Source organism: Malurus melanocephalus, unplaced genomic scaffold (assembly GCF_030028575.1).
Source record: "Malurus melanocephalus ecotype Western Australia unplaced genomic scaffold, MMel_1.1 scaffold_70, whole genome shotgun sequence".
Classification (NCBI taxonomy): Eukaryota; Metazoa; Chordata; class Aves; order Passeriformes; family Maluridae; genus Malurus; species Malurus melanocephalus.
In genome coordinates this window covers 687402-703413 of record NW_026623302.1, presented here as the reverse complement: position 1 = coordinate 703413, position 16012 = coordinate 687402, and the positions used below count along the sequence as shown (strand labels likewise).

Here is a 16012-nt window from a genome sequence, read left to right as displayed (position 1 = left end):
CACACCCAAAGAAAGTAGGAACAAAAAATAAAATTTGTGATACATTATTTTCTCCTTAGAAACAATTAACTACAATACAAGTGTTCAAAGCAATAAAAGTTTTTCCTGCAGAAACCCCACAACAGTTCTCCATAACAAAAACAAAAGTTGTTTTTTGATCCGTCAGTGAACTCCAATCTCCAGTCTGTGGGATCACTGCACCTGTGTGGAGCCCCCTGTAAGTCAACCAAGCCCTCTAAGAGTGTCATGGCTTGTAGGTGAGCTTACAGTAAGCTACAACCTCYGTCCATCTACACGTAACCAAACAGCAGTTTTTCTATCAGAAATGAGTCATCAGATTTAAACTTSAGCTTAAGCCTGGCCAATGTTTGAGAGACTCTAGACCTATTTCTGRTTTTGCTGGCTAAACCTGGACACGGGCTGGCTTACATCCTGAGGAGTTCAACACATAATTGCCTTTGAAGATTTGAGCCTTAACTCTTTCTAAGCCAGGTGCCAGATATCCATGTACCTACTTCTTAAGTAACATATTGTGTCTGGATCAGAAACTTTGTCACAATTTCATTATTAAAATAACAGAAAATGCACATGGAGAAATTTTTAATTGACTGTTTCTTAGAGGGAAAAGAAAAAGTATTCTTTGTGATGCATATRTTTTTGCTGAATATGCCTGGTTTTTGTGCAGAATGTCAACTTTTCAGCTTGGTGATTATGGGTTCATTTATTGKATTCAACCATAGAAGGAAATTAAGGTGACTTCTGATTATTTTACTACTTAATGGSTATGATTATGAGTCAGAGCACTCTCAGACTCCCCTTTTGCTGCTATGCATTTTGGCAAACTCTTGTATGATTTTTTTTTTTTTTTCCTGCAGAGTAGCCGGAGTAGGAAGTAATGTTCCATTCAATTCTTTCAGCTGTGACTACCATTAATTAAATTCAAGGTTTCCCGTAGGAAGACACTCTCACAGGAAACGTGCTCTTAGTTTCACCTATATGTTCAGAGTGGCTATGTGCCTGGGAGACAAAGCACTCCAGACTAAGGGGAAAGACAAAAATATTTTCCTTTGAATTCTCACAAGGGACTGGCTTCAGACCTCAGCAGTGAGGTCCTGACTACGTGAACACTGGCTTGGTTGAATCTTGGACTCACACGGAGGGATTTTTTTTTAAGATTAACATTGTCACAAGGAGGTAATARAGCTTACTGAAAATAGTTATCTATCCATTAACCAGGAAATAAGCCTACCAGCATTCTGTCAGGTACTGCCTATATAACTTCAGCTGTTAAACATACTTTTCTTTTTATATGTTTACTTCGTTTTTTCTCACAGCACTGCGARTGAAAAAGTACTCAAATCCAGCCAGGAATATCTGAGGAGGCTGAATAGAGGTGGCCGGCGAGYGCTGAGGAAGGCAGGTGCTGGGTGTTTGGGTACTGAGCATCCCCTAGTGACCGGCTCTCCCAGTGCAGCATCCTGCTTTCCTGAGTTTGCACAAAGAGCACGGAAGCCCAGATCGCAGAGCAAAAACAACGGATTAGTACAAATAAAGTACTCCTAGACTTATAAAAGCACTGAAAAGCTACAAAATAAGTCATCACTTCTAGAGAACAACTTTTTAATCCAAGTACATTACCAAGACCAAAAAGCAACTGACTTCCCTTGCCTGACTTACCAAAAATGGAACTGAAGACACACAGATATATTATCTTTYCACTTAAATTTCACTGACGACTTATAAATCAAATAACAAAACAAGGGATTGTTATTATTATTTCCTCACTAAATGCTACAGCAGGTAAAAAAAGGCTTCATTCATATAGAGATCCTGATGTTCTCTTTTTGATCATCTATTGGATTGCTTGCTGCTTTTGAATGATGAGGATGGAAAAGTTTTGACTAAAGAAGATCCTACAAACTGTAGAGTTTGCTGGTAAACAAACAGGAAGAAATAATCTCCTTCAGCAATACATGGGATTATTTTTTTTTTTTTTGTCTCCCTACAACAGTAACTTTTTTTCTAAATACTTTCACCAGTTTCAGGAAAGGGTGGGTTAGAGACAGGGGTTTCCTGAGCCCTTTCAGAACATGGCTTTAACGAAGCCGTGTGTTCAGAAGAGCCCCTAGAGAGTCTTGTTTTGGAACACTCTGACGCCTGCATGTTATTATCTTTGCTACGTTTTGCAGTTTTGTGTGAAATTTATTTTTAATCTTTAACAAAACATGCCCCTGTTTATCTTAAATTCAGAAAAGGTTTAATAATGTAAAACAAAATAACTTTTTAAATAATTAGATTTACAATGAATGCCAAAACATAAAAGTATAAAGCAAGCTAACAAGAAAGGAGTTCTTAAACATCAAAGAAAATGTGTTTATTTGGTTTGATTTAAAACAAATAAAAAGTACTTTCACTTTAGCAAGTCATAACTGGCTGTTGACAMAAACCAGTGAAAGAGTTTCCCAGTCCCACAGGATAAAGGTTTTCTTCTGATAGAGGTTCACGTAGTCAGAACAGATTGCTGACACTGATATGTCAAAGGAATTATATTTTGAAAAGTGACAAAGGTGCATCACTATAAAAAAACATGGATACAAAGACAAGTTTTCTTGGAGAATATGCTCCTTTTGCTGSTGCTAAGTAGGAGTGATGGTGTAAAGCAATAGTTATTTCTATCTTTCAATCCTTGCACACAACAAAGCTCTGGGAATGGGARAGGCAAGAAGTACAACTTAATTTGGTGGAAAATCAGGACATAATTAGCTCAAAACCTGCTTTAGCATAGCAGTAGAGCTCCCAGGAGAGCTTCCACACATCTCTTCCCTTCCATGGGCAGATGAGCCTGGTACCGGGCAGTCTTTGCCCCACCCAAAAAAAAATTTAGGATTAGGGTTAGGATTAGGCTTAGGCAGCAAAGGCTTCCCCATACCAGCCTCCACTMCTCATGGAAGTTGAGATCTGCAGAAGACAGCTCCCTTCTGGGAATTCTATTGCTATATTAAAGCAGGTTCTGAGCTAATGTGCCTCTGTGTGACAATTTTTGAATCCACCTTTCTTCTGGAGCTTTCAATGGGAAAAGAACTCCCACAAAACAATGCCATGCTGGGATCCAGGCAAGAGAAAACTAAGTAACTGAAACTGGAATTTGCTTTAGGTCAGGCTGTYTAAACTTTGGTTAATGAGGTTTTTKGGTTTTTGATACCAATTTAACTGATGAAAGACTGTTTGAACAGTATCATTTTTTTTTAACAGGAGTAAAAACCCCCCTCATTTCCAAAAGATAAAAGTATCCATAGTCTAAGGATAGCTTGAATTTTGAGTGAAGTCCCACAGCTAAACCAAAAAGACCAGATCTGACATTCCAAAAATGCTGTAGAAAAAAAAAAAAAAAAAATCAAGAAAATACTTGAAACAGTCATACATTTCAGACCTCCCCTACACAAAGTGAGGAATATAATTCTCAAAAGAAAAAAAAAATTGGAGTTTAAAGGCAACATGTGAAATTTATCATCCTAACTTCATTGAAGTAATGAATTTAGAGGAGCTATAGTTATTTTTGCACTCATTTTAAGGTGTCCACATATTTTTAAGTGTTCCCAGGCAAGAAGGCACCTTTAGTATGCAGTCACCATATCTCACTCGCTATCCTGTTACCATCTGCCAGGGAGATGCCTCCAGGCAGAGCATCCAGCCCTGCAGCCAGCACCRCTCCCCAGCAGGGAGGCTTCAGCACACAGGGTGCTGGAGCTGCCTGGTGCAGTTCCTCTGCGCTCTGGTGACCCTGGTGCTKGTRGMAGCCTTGAAATCACCTGCAACACGCAGAGCAGCCATACCCACTGCTTCTGAGTGGCTGAAGTGCTCATTGCTCACGATGGGTTCTCATTTCTGATCACAGGTTTAGTCAGCACAACAATTGCTTATGCAACTTTTATTCCCTTTCAGTGGGGCTGCAGAGTGGCATCCAATTAGCCACTGTTGAGATGCTCACTSTAAGATCATTAAAGCAAAGTTGGTTGTGAAAGAAACCAAGCCTCTCTCCAATTTGAAATACTTGGTAATGTGATGAGAAAAAACATGTGTGTGATTTGTGTTTATGTCTGGAAGTTTTCCCTAGTGTGAAAGCCTCTAAAGGAAAACCAGTTCTTTCTTGCAATGTATGTCCTTTTATGTTATGCAGCCTAGACTGTGGATCGCAGTGATGTCAAAAATGTACATGGAGTCATTGCATCCTGTGTCCTGCAAGAATGACTTTGAAAGTTAGATGTTTCATCTCTACAGTCATATCCTGATCAACAAACTCAGTCAATAAATAAATACATTTAGTGACAAAACCTAGCTTTCTGTAAGCTGCAGTTAAACAGGAACTTGATTTGTTTTTTATATTCACATCTATTCTATAATAATGAATCCAGCGCCACAATAACCAAGTACCCATTATAATTACAAGATCAGAGAAACCTTTGTGGTACTCATTTTCCTAAAAAATGATTAAAAAAAACCCAGTCCACCATTCCCATTCTTTTGAAGTTTTTGCTTTAAACCTAAGACCTAAATACAAAGGGACAGAACTTGGRTTGAGAATGTGGGGAAGGGAAGAGGGAGGAGGGAGGGAAATACAGTGGAGGGCTTAAGAGATGGACAGATTTTGCCCAAGAAAGAGAAAAAGAGTATAAAGTGCATGAATTTTTCAGTAATTTTCCCCCCAAATCTGAGTACCATTAAAACATATATAAAATCCCTATTTAAATATAGCCTCTGTGTGTGTGCGTGAGAGAAAGATGGTATTTAATTGTCACACATAAAACTTGCAGCACTAGGACAATTTGGGTTACWAAAGGTGAAATGGTGGAATGAGCTACAGGTCTCATAAGAAATATATAAAATAGATATCCCAGACACACAGCTGGAGCTATGCATTGCAATATGTGGAAAACTCTCTCCTGATTCTCAGAAAATCTTTCAAAGTTCTTTGAGTGTAAGCTAATASTAATTCTATCACCATGCAGATACTGTGGCTATTAGTGGCTGCCTATTAACACAGCAGCTTTAGCCCACCGTTCTCAAAACTCACTTCCAAAGATTAATCTGCTACAGCCCAGTGGTCAGTGACCCTGCTGGCCACTGCCAGAACACAGGGCCTGAGGGCAGCCTGAGGTCCCTGCAGMGCAGTTCAAGCAGACATGTCCAGTTTGCACAGTGCTGCCCCGGGAGGCTCCATGGCCAGCCCAGTGCCTGAGGCTGCATTTACCTCTGGAAGCATCACTGCCTGGTTTCACCACCTCAGGCTGCCAGCACTGTGATGCTGAGGATGGGATGGGGTCACCCAAGCAGCTTTTGCTGCCTGTGGCTGAGCAGGAGGGGATGGGTTTGACCAAGGAAAGCTCCCCACACCAGACACCACAAATATGGTTGACCTGSTGGGAAGGTGTCACCTTCAGCTCCTGCTTGGGGCATGGTGGTACCGAGACAGCTGAGCTTTGCTGGCATGTGGGAACGACTTGSAGTTTTAGCCTGGAGGAAGCTCAGGGGTGACCTTATTGCTCTCAAAAATTGCCTGAAAGTAGGGTGTAGCCAGGTGGGGCCTGGTGTCTTCACCTAAGTAACAAGTGACAGGACAAGAGGAAGTAGTCTCAAGTTTTGTCAGGAGAGGTTCAGGTTGGACTCGAGAGTGATTTAACATTGGAATGGGCTGCCCAGGAAGGTGGTGGAGCCACCGTTTCTGGAGACGTTTAAGAAAGGACTGGACTTTCTGGTGCTTACTGCCATGGTGTTGTTAACAGCGGTGTTCAGTCACAGGTTAGTCTTGTTGGTCTCGGAGGTCTTTTCCAGCCTAATCGATTCTGTGCTTCTGTGAACAGTGCGTTCAGTACAAGAAATAACCCTGCGAGCGGGGAAGSCGGGACCAAGGAGGGAACAGGCCAGGATGGGGAATGCACACCCCTCACCCGCACCAGAAGCGGACGGGGCGGCCGCCATCAGACCCCGCCCCCGAGCGGGCCCGCCCCTCGCGCGCCTGACGCACCGGGGGCGGGGCGGAAGTGACCKCACTGCGGCGGCGGAAGTGGCTGCGCGCGTTGGGGGCTCAAGATGGTGAGTGCGGGCGGCGGCGGCCCCGGGAGGGCGGGGGTATCTTAGCGCCTGACCGGGCCGCCCCACTCCATCCCCTGCCGTTCCCGCCAGCCCTCCCCTCTGCCTCTCGGTGTACCCGGGGACGGCAGGGCTGTGCTGAGTCACGGGGCTCCGGCGCGGCCATGGCGGGCTTCCTCATGGGCACGGGGGATGCGTGGCGGCTGTGGTTGAAGCCCTTCCTTGGGTGCGGGACGGGACGAGGAGCTCCGGTGGTCCCCAGCCTCCCRCAGGCTTGGTGCGGCGCCGCTCTGGGGGAGGGAGGTTACGCCTCGGCTCTCCGTGGTGAGCAGCGGTGCTGGGACCACCTCASACGGGCCGGGCGCTGGTGTGACTCCAGGGTGTTGCTTTTGGGGAGTGTTTTGTGCTTTTCTCCTTGCGTTTGACTTTTAACTTTTATCTTCCCTCTTGTCACGTCCCCCAGATACTGTTTCTTTAATGCTTTCATTTACAGCAGTCTCACAAAGGTCTGGTCAGTGTTGAGTGCATAAACTGCTAGATGCTTTATATGCATGTARCAACAGGTATGTTAGGGCTGTATCATAGTTCTTATATYATTGAAAAYTTACATGTTAATACAAAAAATCTTAGCTGCGACCATGAGTTTTCTGTTGGATTCTGACAGTGCTGCTGGAAGAAAGAAACCCTCACKCTGAACTGCTCATCACTGTCACCTTCCAGAGATTATYGCTGTCACTGTCTGCTATTTATTAGGCATTGCCCTATTGGTGGAGCARTTTTTGTGAACAATCCTAAAATCACTTCAGTAAAATCGGGTAGGTTAGTGTCAAATTAGTGGCCTAGGCTACTAGTAAGGAGCATTTAGTAAGTCTGTGGACTTCCGGTGATCCATTACAAGTTACTATTTTCCTTCGTTCTTTCAGTTAATTGACATACTAGACTGCTTGAACACACCTTGTCCTTCGTGTGGCAGCCTCAAACCATGGCTAAATTCAGTTTGTTCTTGGTTGTGTCAGATTTGCAGTAACTGAAGGAAGACTCAGACATCTTCCTTTCTGTCCTGTCGGCTGTCAGGACTTGCCTCTGTCCTTTCCATCCCTGCAGCCCAGGGTGGAAACAAAGATGGTGTAATTGTGTATTTAATATGATCTGGGTCAGCCAGATCAAAAAATTGTGTTATTGGTACCTTTAGTTTTTATCAGACTCTCTGAAAAAAATCTATTTTAGTGTAGGGTTTATATTTTGGAGTGTGTGAATGTTTTTGTTTTGCCTCTATTTTTAAGAAACTCTTAAGTCTAGGGCTTGTTCAGGAGTACTTTAAGAAGTCTTTAAGCACTTGCTTTCATTTGCCTGGCCTAATGACCCATACAAAAGTGGTTTGGCCCTGTTGAAGTTATTCTCATGTCCTTTTTTTTTTTTTTTTCTTCCAGAATCCCAGAGGCAGTGCATCTCTGTTGAAGGATAGTATCTCATTTACAGAAGTTTCGGCTACAGGGCTATTTGAAGGTCATGATCTTCTGCGCAGAGGGTACAATTTACTTTTGCTTGCTGAATTGTACCATAGACGGTGTTGAACTTCTGTTTGTGTTAAATGTTGGCTTTTTACAGAAGTTTCTTGGAAGGGGTGTTGCAAACAGGCTTTTACCTATGTGATACTGTTCTTTAGAAAAGAAACAGCAAAGTATTGATAATTATGAAATATCTGATGGTTTTAATATACAATTATTTAAGAGTGCCATAACACTATGGAAAATTGTTAATTTCAGCATTGATACAAAACCCATAACTAATGTAATAAAAATAATTTGGAGTTTGCAATTTTTACTTGAATGCAAAATTTATGTCTCTTTCTTGGATAATAAATTCAAAGTAAGTTCATGAAGTTTAAAATGCCATATAGCTGAGTGTAGGGGGGAAGGTTGCTATTGCAAAAGCTTGGAGACTTTAAGATACAGTGTAGTTTGGACATAAGTAAATCTATAATGTTTTCATTTATTAATATTTTAAATCTTTTTGAAAGGAATCGAGAAAACACATGTTTTGTCAAGAGTAAAGAATGTCTGAAACTATTTCTTTTGGTAGTGCTGTAGTCAGAGGTTTTACTTGCTGCTTCACTATTATTTTTTTTTTTCTATAGTTCAGACTGTGCTAGTTGTGTGTCTCTGTGGCTGGTGTTTGTATCTGAGATTGGTTTTGGAATGCAATTTAAAAAACTATGTCCCAATTAGTTTGAAGTTAATGTCTTTTCTGCTTGTTCTACTAGTTTTACAAGCGTCAAAAATGAACTGTTGCCCAGCCACCCGCTGGAATTGACAGAAAAGGATGTAAGTAATTATCAAATRTAGCCATCTTCACTCTGCTCATTAGGAAATTTAAATTAACAATGTCGTTTTCTGGACTGCTTTGTGCAGTAACATGTAAAGAGCAGGGTCTTGTCTTTAACAGAATAAACATTTTCAGCAGTAGTAACATTTTATTTATACAAATAACATTGTTGGCAAATTTGTTTGATATTAACCTCTTCCTTATATCTCTCTCTACTTGAAGTGTATAAGCAGGCTTGCAAGTAGGGCCTTGTGTGGTCAGATTTAGTCATCCAGAAGCTGTGTGCAGCCTCCATAGGTAGGCCGGGGCATGCCTGTCACCTCTGGAAGGCTGATCATCCCATTTTGTCTGTAGGTTTACTGTGTATCTTCATTTTCAGACTTTCAGTGTGTGAACACATACGTATTTTTCAGTAAATTGCTTGATACCATCTAGATATTTTACACCTATAGTTTGTCATAAGTTTTTGCAATCTTACCTGGCTTAGTTTTCACTTCTGGAACATTACAAGGAGTCTGTTGAAGGTTGAGAGAGGCCCGGCTTGCTCGTTGAACTGAGTGTCTGTGGTGCTTGATTTGTCAGTGCAGAAGATACGATGTAACAAACTATTCTGAAGCAAAGACATTATTTGTATAAAATGTTCCAAATTGCTAAATTAASCAGCATGTCAAGGTCTGGCTATAATGTCTAATATGTTCTAATTTTAACCACTGCTAGTGTTGCCTTGTATAAAAAGGATGATGTTATTGTTGCACTTCATGAGCTTGTAAATATTGTACTTCACAGTTATTTGTCAATTGATTTTTTTTAAACTGATTGCTGTAATTTAGCTTTTAACTATTCTTGCTATATAAAACCTGCATAATTAAAAGATCACATGCTAAAGAGACAAAATGCACAGAAATAAAACAGACCATGTGATTTCCTGAGAAGTATATGAATTTCTAAATTGTTTCTCCCACAATTTGGAATTTTTTCGTAAATTTAAGGTCAGTTTAAGAACTATTTTTACATATAATATTTTCAAATTATTAAGACTTAGCTTAGCCTGAAATAGTTATTCTTTTTACTGCTGAAAGTGTTAAAAGGGTTATTTAGGCATCACTGGTAGAAACCAAATGTTTCTGCTCTCCAAAAATCCTTTTATCTATAAAATAAGCAAAATGGAAAAATAATGTGACCAGAATGATAAGATTAGGATGAGGCATATAAATAGTATTTTCTACTAACTTTTGAAGAGCATTCAATATAGATTCTTACAAAGAAAATGCTTGTTATGCCTTGGACTTGTATTTTTCTGTTGGTTATTGAGATCCCTTTTCATTAATTGGTTGATGTTTTCATACTAGGAGGCTTTTGCCATGGTGCTGGAGTACACGTTTTAAAATTACAGATTTGCATTAAGYTTAAGTTTAGCATTAAGTATAACCTACTTCTTTGTACTGCAATATACATGCGCAAGCACTTTTTCTTTAAAAAGCCTCTCCTAAATTTTTCTGTCTTACTGATCAGTTTGAGAGCACTTGGTAAAAATGTGAGTTTTCATTTGCTTTTCACAATCATAAGGAGTGTAAGTGGTGCTCTGTTTTCCTGCATGATCAGAAAAGAAGTGTGTCGAGTGTTTTCAAGTAGTCATTGATGACTAACAATGGCATCAAATTGTGGCTTTTGTGATCTTTAAACTGGATTTAGCTTCCTATTCATCCAGGCAATATTGTAATAAAGTAGTGCAAAACTATGCCACTTGGTGGTGTTACATGTCCTGTTTATTTAAAAAAAAAAAAAAAAAAAAAAAAAAAAAAACCAACCAAAAACCTAAAATTGCTGCTATTAATTTGGAATAAAATCCAGGAAGAAAACTATTTCAGCTTCGTAGAACTAATGTTACTGCATCACTCTTTCCTGTACACTTGAGATATGTTTGATGGTATCACTGAATTAGCACATACAAATTTAGTAAGCAGGCTCATTTAAGTAGGATGTCACAAATCCTACTATAGCTGTGCTTGAAAGTAGCTTTTTCTAAAATAAAAATTAATATTGTTTGTGACAGTTCCAGTTAAATCAAGACAAAACAAACTTTGCCACGCTAAGAAATATTCAAGGAATCCATGCACCTTTAAAGCTGCAGATGGAATTCAGAGCAGTGAAACAGGTAGGCACTTTTATCCAACTGGTATAACTAAAGCTATTTGAAAAATTGTTTGTCTCAGAACACGCTTTTAGAGACACACCTCTCTTTGTTAAGCTACCTTATGTTTTCCAGAATAAAGGAATTCACTGTTAAAAAACTGCTGTTGAAAACAATGAACSAGACAGTGCAATTATTAGTTTTTAGAACAGTCAATATGCTAAAGCCATTCAGCTGCYATGCTTTTGTTGATTATTTGGTGAAGTGATAACTGCTCTAGCTTTTCTGTGGACTAGCTTCCTGTAAGCCTTCAGAGAAAAGCAAGAGGAATTGAGTACTAATTCCTAAAATTAATATGCTCCTCTGTGGAATATATGACCTTCAGGGGAARGAATCTCTGTATCTGTAGGGAAAAGAGACTTCAAGGTCCAAAGCAGGTAGTGATTTGGGAGAAGATATAGAGGTGATTCTCTGAACAGAGAATTTGCTATATGCTTATTGTTCTGCAGCCTTTTTTGTAAAATCAAAGGAGGTCTACAGGGACTTAAGTTCAAAGGTTTTAACTCTTAATTGAGAAGCTGAGTCTGTCTCCTTTTCCTTCTTTTCTCCTAGGATTGAGGGTAGCTGGAGAAAGGGAAACATAGAAAGCTCATTGGTCCTAGTAAGCTTTTTTGTCTTCTTGAAGGTTGTCAAGCTACTAAAGTAGGTTTTCCAAGTGAGTTAGAGCAATTTCATACTCCCTTTGAGTGATCAGGTGCTAGTAAACCATAGTGAGCTGCATTAAGCTTGGCAGAAAGTACTGGTCCTGAAGATGTGAAAGTCAGGACGTGACATGGGAAAACGTCCTTTGATCTCAGCTATGCTGTCTTGAGGAATCTTTTTCCTAACTTACATAAACACATTGTAGAGAATGAGGGAAGTGAGGATATCCTGTTMGTGTATCTCCAAGGCTATTTCTATGAGATGTGTGGGGGAAATATGGTGATCAGAAGATTTTTCACTTACAGATTCATATTGGTGTACGAGTTTTCTCGTAGTTTAACTGAAGTATCTCTAGTAGTAGTGAACGCATTCTCTGAATATTTATGCTCTGAATTCAGTGTCTACCAATTGAAATTTTTTTTTTTAAATACTATGGGTATAGGGTACAGAAGAGTGTTGAAAGCAACTGGAAATGGACTTGAAGCTTAAGAATTGGTTGAAATCAGAAACATAATTRTGATGTAGATCAATTAAAAGGAGGATTATATTTGAATATTATATAGAGCTATATTTGAAAGTCAATATAGCTCTTTCACTTAGCATTCACATAGCATTCCTGACTTGTGTCAAAGGTATAAGAGGCTTAGAATATAGTTTCCAAACTATATCAATATCCATTGATTGCCCTGTGTTGACCTCAGGGAATGGAGTTTTGCAGTGAATCTCCCCAGCTTTGTGTGAGAGGAGCTTTACAGAGGAGAAAGAAAGTACTTTATTTTTTAAAGGGCAGTATTTGCTGTAGTAGCTACTCTGCAGTGAAAGCTGAAAATGTATTAGAAGGCTGTTCTTTTCAAACAGATCAAGAAGATAGTTTGTGTTCCAGTAGTTCACTTATTTCAGCATTGTTTTTTCTACCTGTTGAGTTTTCTCAGTCACTTCAGAAAATCCAGATACGAACCCTTTWAATTTCAGACTTGCAAAAACTTGAACTCTTGCTTGAATTCTTTTTACAGGTCCAACGTCTCCCATTTCTTCACAGCTCAAACATGGCAATGGATATTTTGAGGGGAAATGATGAATGCATTGGTTTTGAGGATATCCTTAATGGTAAATACATTCTGGCTTTAGTGTTATGGAACTATTAAAGGTAAAATTTGGGAGATGTGAATTTCTTCGTCACTGCTGAACATGAAATACAAAGAACAAAATTAAATCCCAAAAGCAAAGAAGCACTGATGAAGGAGAAATTAATATGATTCACCTCTAAGTTGTGTGGAAATTGCTCTGAAATATTGAGCAAGACAATATTTGCTTGTAGATTTCTAAAGGAGTAGATTATTCATGTAGGTTGTACGCCTCTTCCCTCAGAAACTTAAGTACTTAAGCAGGACGTTATAAAGATTTTTAATTTCTGTAATTAAGAAGAAAGAAATGTTAGAGAAGAGATGCATAACCAATGAAACAGACTCTCAGCAGAGGAAAGGCTACTTCAAATGAGCTCAACAGGCTGCAGTTGTGTGGTGGTCTGCTGACTATTAGTATGTGTGGAATAGAATAAACCTGGGAAAAATGCTTTTGAACAAATTATTTCTAGCTGGTAGTTAAAGACATGAAAGGAGGCAGAAAGTATTTTGAAATGGGATTGGAGAATGGAAATAGCTGGGGAGATTGGAAAATGGAAATAATRGAGGAACAAATCTGAATCTAGAAGCATGATATAAATCTGGGATTATTTTCTGAGATGGGTATATAGGGATCTAGGGAAGGAATCTTAGGCTATTGTGGTTCCACAGGGGTAGAGCAATGTCAAACATAATTTGTAGAAATTTGGTTATTTACCATTACTCACAACAAGCTGTTAGATTTTCACAGAGTGCTGAGGAGTGAGTGGGTTACAAGTGTTTTTGGGGTAAGGCTGTATTTATTAGGTGGGACTGGATTAGATATTTTTGTTGTCCCTGGAGGGATCAGAGACATTAATATGTCATCAAAAAAATGATTGAGGCACTCATAAAGAAAAGTGTATTTCTTCCAAACAGTCACAACTGGTGTTTTGGCCCTAGGTTTGGTTTTGGTTTTGTTTGAGTTTTTTTTTGGGAGGTTTTTTTGGGCGGGGGGACGGAGTTTGAGTACAGTGGCTAATATCAGGCATACTTTACAGAATGGAGGAAATCTCACAGATATTGAAGGGTGTAGAATTTCTGTAAATCGAGGCAGTTGGGTGGAGAAGAGAAACCAGGAGCATGTCCCAGCTAACAGAAGGGAGGACTGTGAACTCCTGTTGTGCGGAGAAAGTGGTGTTGGAAAGAGGTGTAGGGCAACTATGGAGAAAAGCTTCAGTCAGACTTGAGTTTTCTCAGACACTAAACTTGTAGTGTAATCCCCTCGAGATTCAGGCTGTAGGAGTCTGTGCTTATGTTGGTTTTGAAATGTGTGTGTATCCTTTTGACAAGCTGTTCCACAAAATATGCATCTGTTCTCTGATCAATGCTCTGGATAGGGACTTCTGAGTTACCGATCTGCACTCYGCAACACTCAAAAATCAGTCATGTAACTTTTGCACTAAGCATTGTAATGAAAAAAAAAATGTTCACGTTCATAATTATAGTTGGTTTTTGTAGCTTGGTAAAGGCCTCATGCTGTTAACTTTTCTTTTTCCAGATCCTTCCCAGAGTGAGGTTATGGGAGAACCACACATCATGATGGAGCACAAACTCGGTTTATTGTAACAAAATAATACTTCACAAAAATGTTTTGTGTGTGTCTTTCTACTGCAGATCTGAGTACATGGTACTGAATTGACACTCACAGTGTTAAGCAGTCCTAGTTATCACTGGCCTTCCTTGATGAAAAGGCACATTAAATGTCTAAAGTCTATAAATYGTTTTGTGCTTGTTATCAATCATACAAATGTCCTGTAACTAGGTAGTTTAAATAATGCCTTTTCATAGCTCAGGACAATAGCTTCTTAAATATGGAAATGCTATGTATGTATTCAARAAATTAAAAAATACCCATGCATTTTAAAGCTGACTACTGTAGGTTAATGCATTTAATGGAGGAAGAGGAAGGTATTCTCCAATGCGTAACTCTGTTCATGAAAATTTCCATACACTTTAAACTGTTGAATAAAAGTTTGCTATAAAAAAATGATGTTGTGTTCCAAAACATATTTAATCCTAAATCAAGAATCTTTTATCCGTGACACAACGTTGTCCCCTTTTCTTGCAATCTCTTTAAAAGTCTTTAACTTCTGCGCTGCCAGTGGTATCCTGCTACATATACATAGTAGAGATACATAGTATCTCTCTCTTTGACAGTTGTTTGTGAGTGAGCTATTAAGCTCCTGTGTAGAATTGGAAACATTGCTCTAAGAATGAAATTAAACGCCTAATTTTTTTCATGTGTGTCCCTGAGAGGRTGTTATGGTTTCTGAAAGTAGAAGCAAGTTTCACTTGGGGTTTAAAAAGATGTTATAAAATGTTTGTGAAAATAATGCAAAAAATCCCAGGTCTAAGTATTTTAGTATTAAGAAGGAATGCAGTGCCTAATTATGAAAGTACCTAATAAAGCTGCTGCAGTAAGAACTGGAGGATATGGTGGCACAGATACAGAAATAGTTATTTGTGGGTTTACAAAAATCAGATCTCAAGGAATAATGAGAGTTATACTTTAATGCAACTTTTAAAGGAGCAGACCAMTGGAAGGGTTTTTGTGTGCCTAAGTGTCTTTATTTATTACATTTGGGGTTGTAACAACTATTTCTGGTATCATACATGTATATGTTATGTAAATCCTGCAAGGCAGCTAATACAATGTGGCATATTATGAAAAAAAGTCTGTGGTTCAGAAAATGGTATGTCTTGTCATATGTGAGCAACTTGAATCAGTATTTCTRAAACAGGAACTGTCTTTATTCAACAGGGTTTTATGACTTGGTTAAATGTAATTAGTGTTCTGTTGTAGATAATTTTAGCAGAAATGTTGCTATAAACCTCTTTTTACCATTGCAAACATCTCTTGTGCTTTTCAGTGGGCTTATAGCTACTACAAATTCCTTATCTATATGGGCCAAAACCTCTAGCTTCTGTCCTGTAAATTTTATAATGCTTTTATGTGCAAAACATGGCAGCATTTTGTAAGCAATTAAGATAATAGTATGACTYGGTAGTTCTGTTTTTATTTGGTTCTGTTTTTAAACTTGTTTTATTTATGAAGTGAAGCTTCTATAATTGTCTTTCACTTGAGACTTGCAGAGATTGGAGGCTTGTGCTGTGCTGTACAAGCTATTTAATTTGGGGKTTTTTTTCCCTTACAGAGGACCAATAAATTGAAGGTCTACATGCAAATGTAGACCTACTCACATTTTTGTTTTCCACAGCTGTTGTCATCCTTCTGTGAGCTGATAGTCTTTTTCAAATATCAGAGTTGGCTGCTCTTTTATGATTGACAAGTTCCTCTGCAGTTTTATTTAAAGCAAAAGTAAACTTGGTATAAGGCAAGCTTGGGGTTTAGTAGGATTTGTATTGCTCAMGGCTCAGGCCAGAAAAGCTGAGAGATTACATTGTCAAGTCTGGGACAAGTTAAAGGCACTGGCATGGATTTTTAGGTGGTCTTCATCTTACCAGCACTGTTCTAGAAACTGAGCCCTTCCACAACTGTACACAGTTACTGGTATCTTATAGCTCCCCATTTCAGTGTATTGAGCTAGTTGGCCTTTCCTAGTGGTGGTTTAAAGATGGATGCTGTTGCATCTGAGCAAAACTA

At 39.1% G+C, this 16012-nt stretch overlaps 1 protein-coding gene across 1 annotated transcript; it reads left to right on the top strand.

Annotated features, from left to right (window-relative positions):
• The first annotated feature begins 6012 nt into the window (after nucleotides 1–6012).
• POMP (proteasome maturation protein) lies at nucleotides 6013–15610 on the top strand. Its single transcript, XM_057366675.1, has 6 exons — nucleotides 6013–6090; nucleotides 7518–7615; nucleotides 8351–8411; nucleotides 10466–10567; nucleotides 12259–12352; nucleotides 13907–15610. The coding sequence occupies exons 1-6, from the start codon at nucleotides 6088–6090 to the stop codon at nucleotides 13972–13974; spliced, it is 426 nt and encodes a 141-aa protein (XP_057222658.1). The 5' UTR covers nucleotides 6013–6087; the 3' UTR covers nucleotides 13975–15610.
• Nucleotides 15611–16012: the final 402 nt, after the last annotated feature.

Excerpts from the sequence above, each read along its gene's own strand:
- POMP (XM_057366675.1), top strand. Across the intron at positions 7,616-8,350 it reads CATGATCTTCTGCGCAGAGG|TTTTACAAGCGTCAAAAATG; the intron begins GTACAATTTACT and ends TTGTTCTACTAG. Across the intron at positions 12,353-13,906 it reads TTTTGAGGATATCCTTAATG|ATCCTTCCCAGAGTGAGGTT; the intron begins GTAAATACATTC and ends TTCTTTTTCCAG.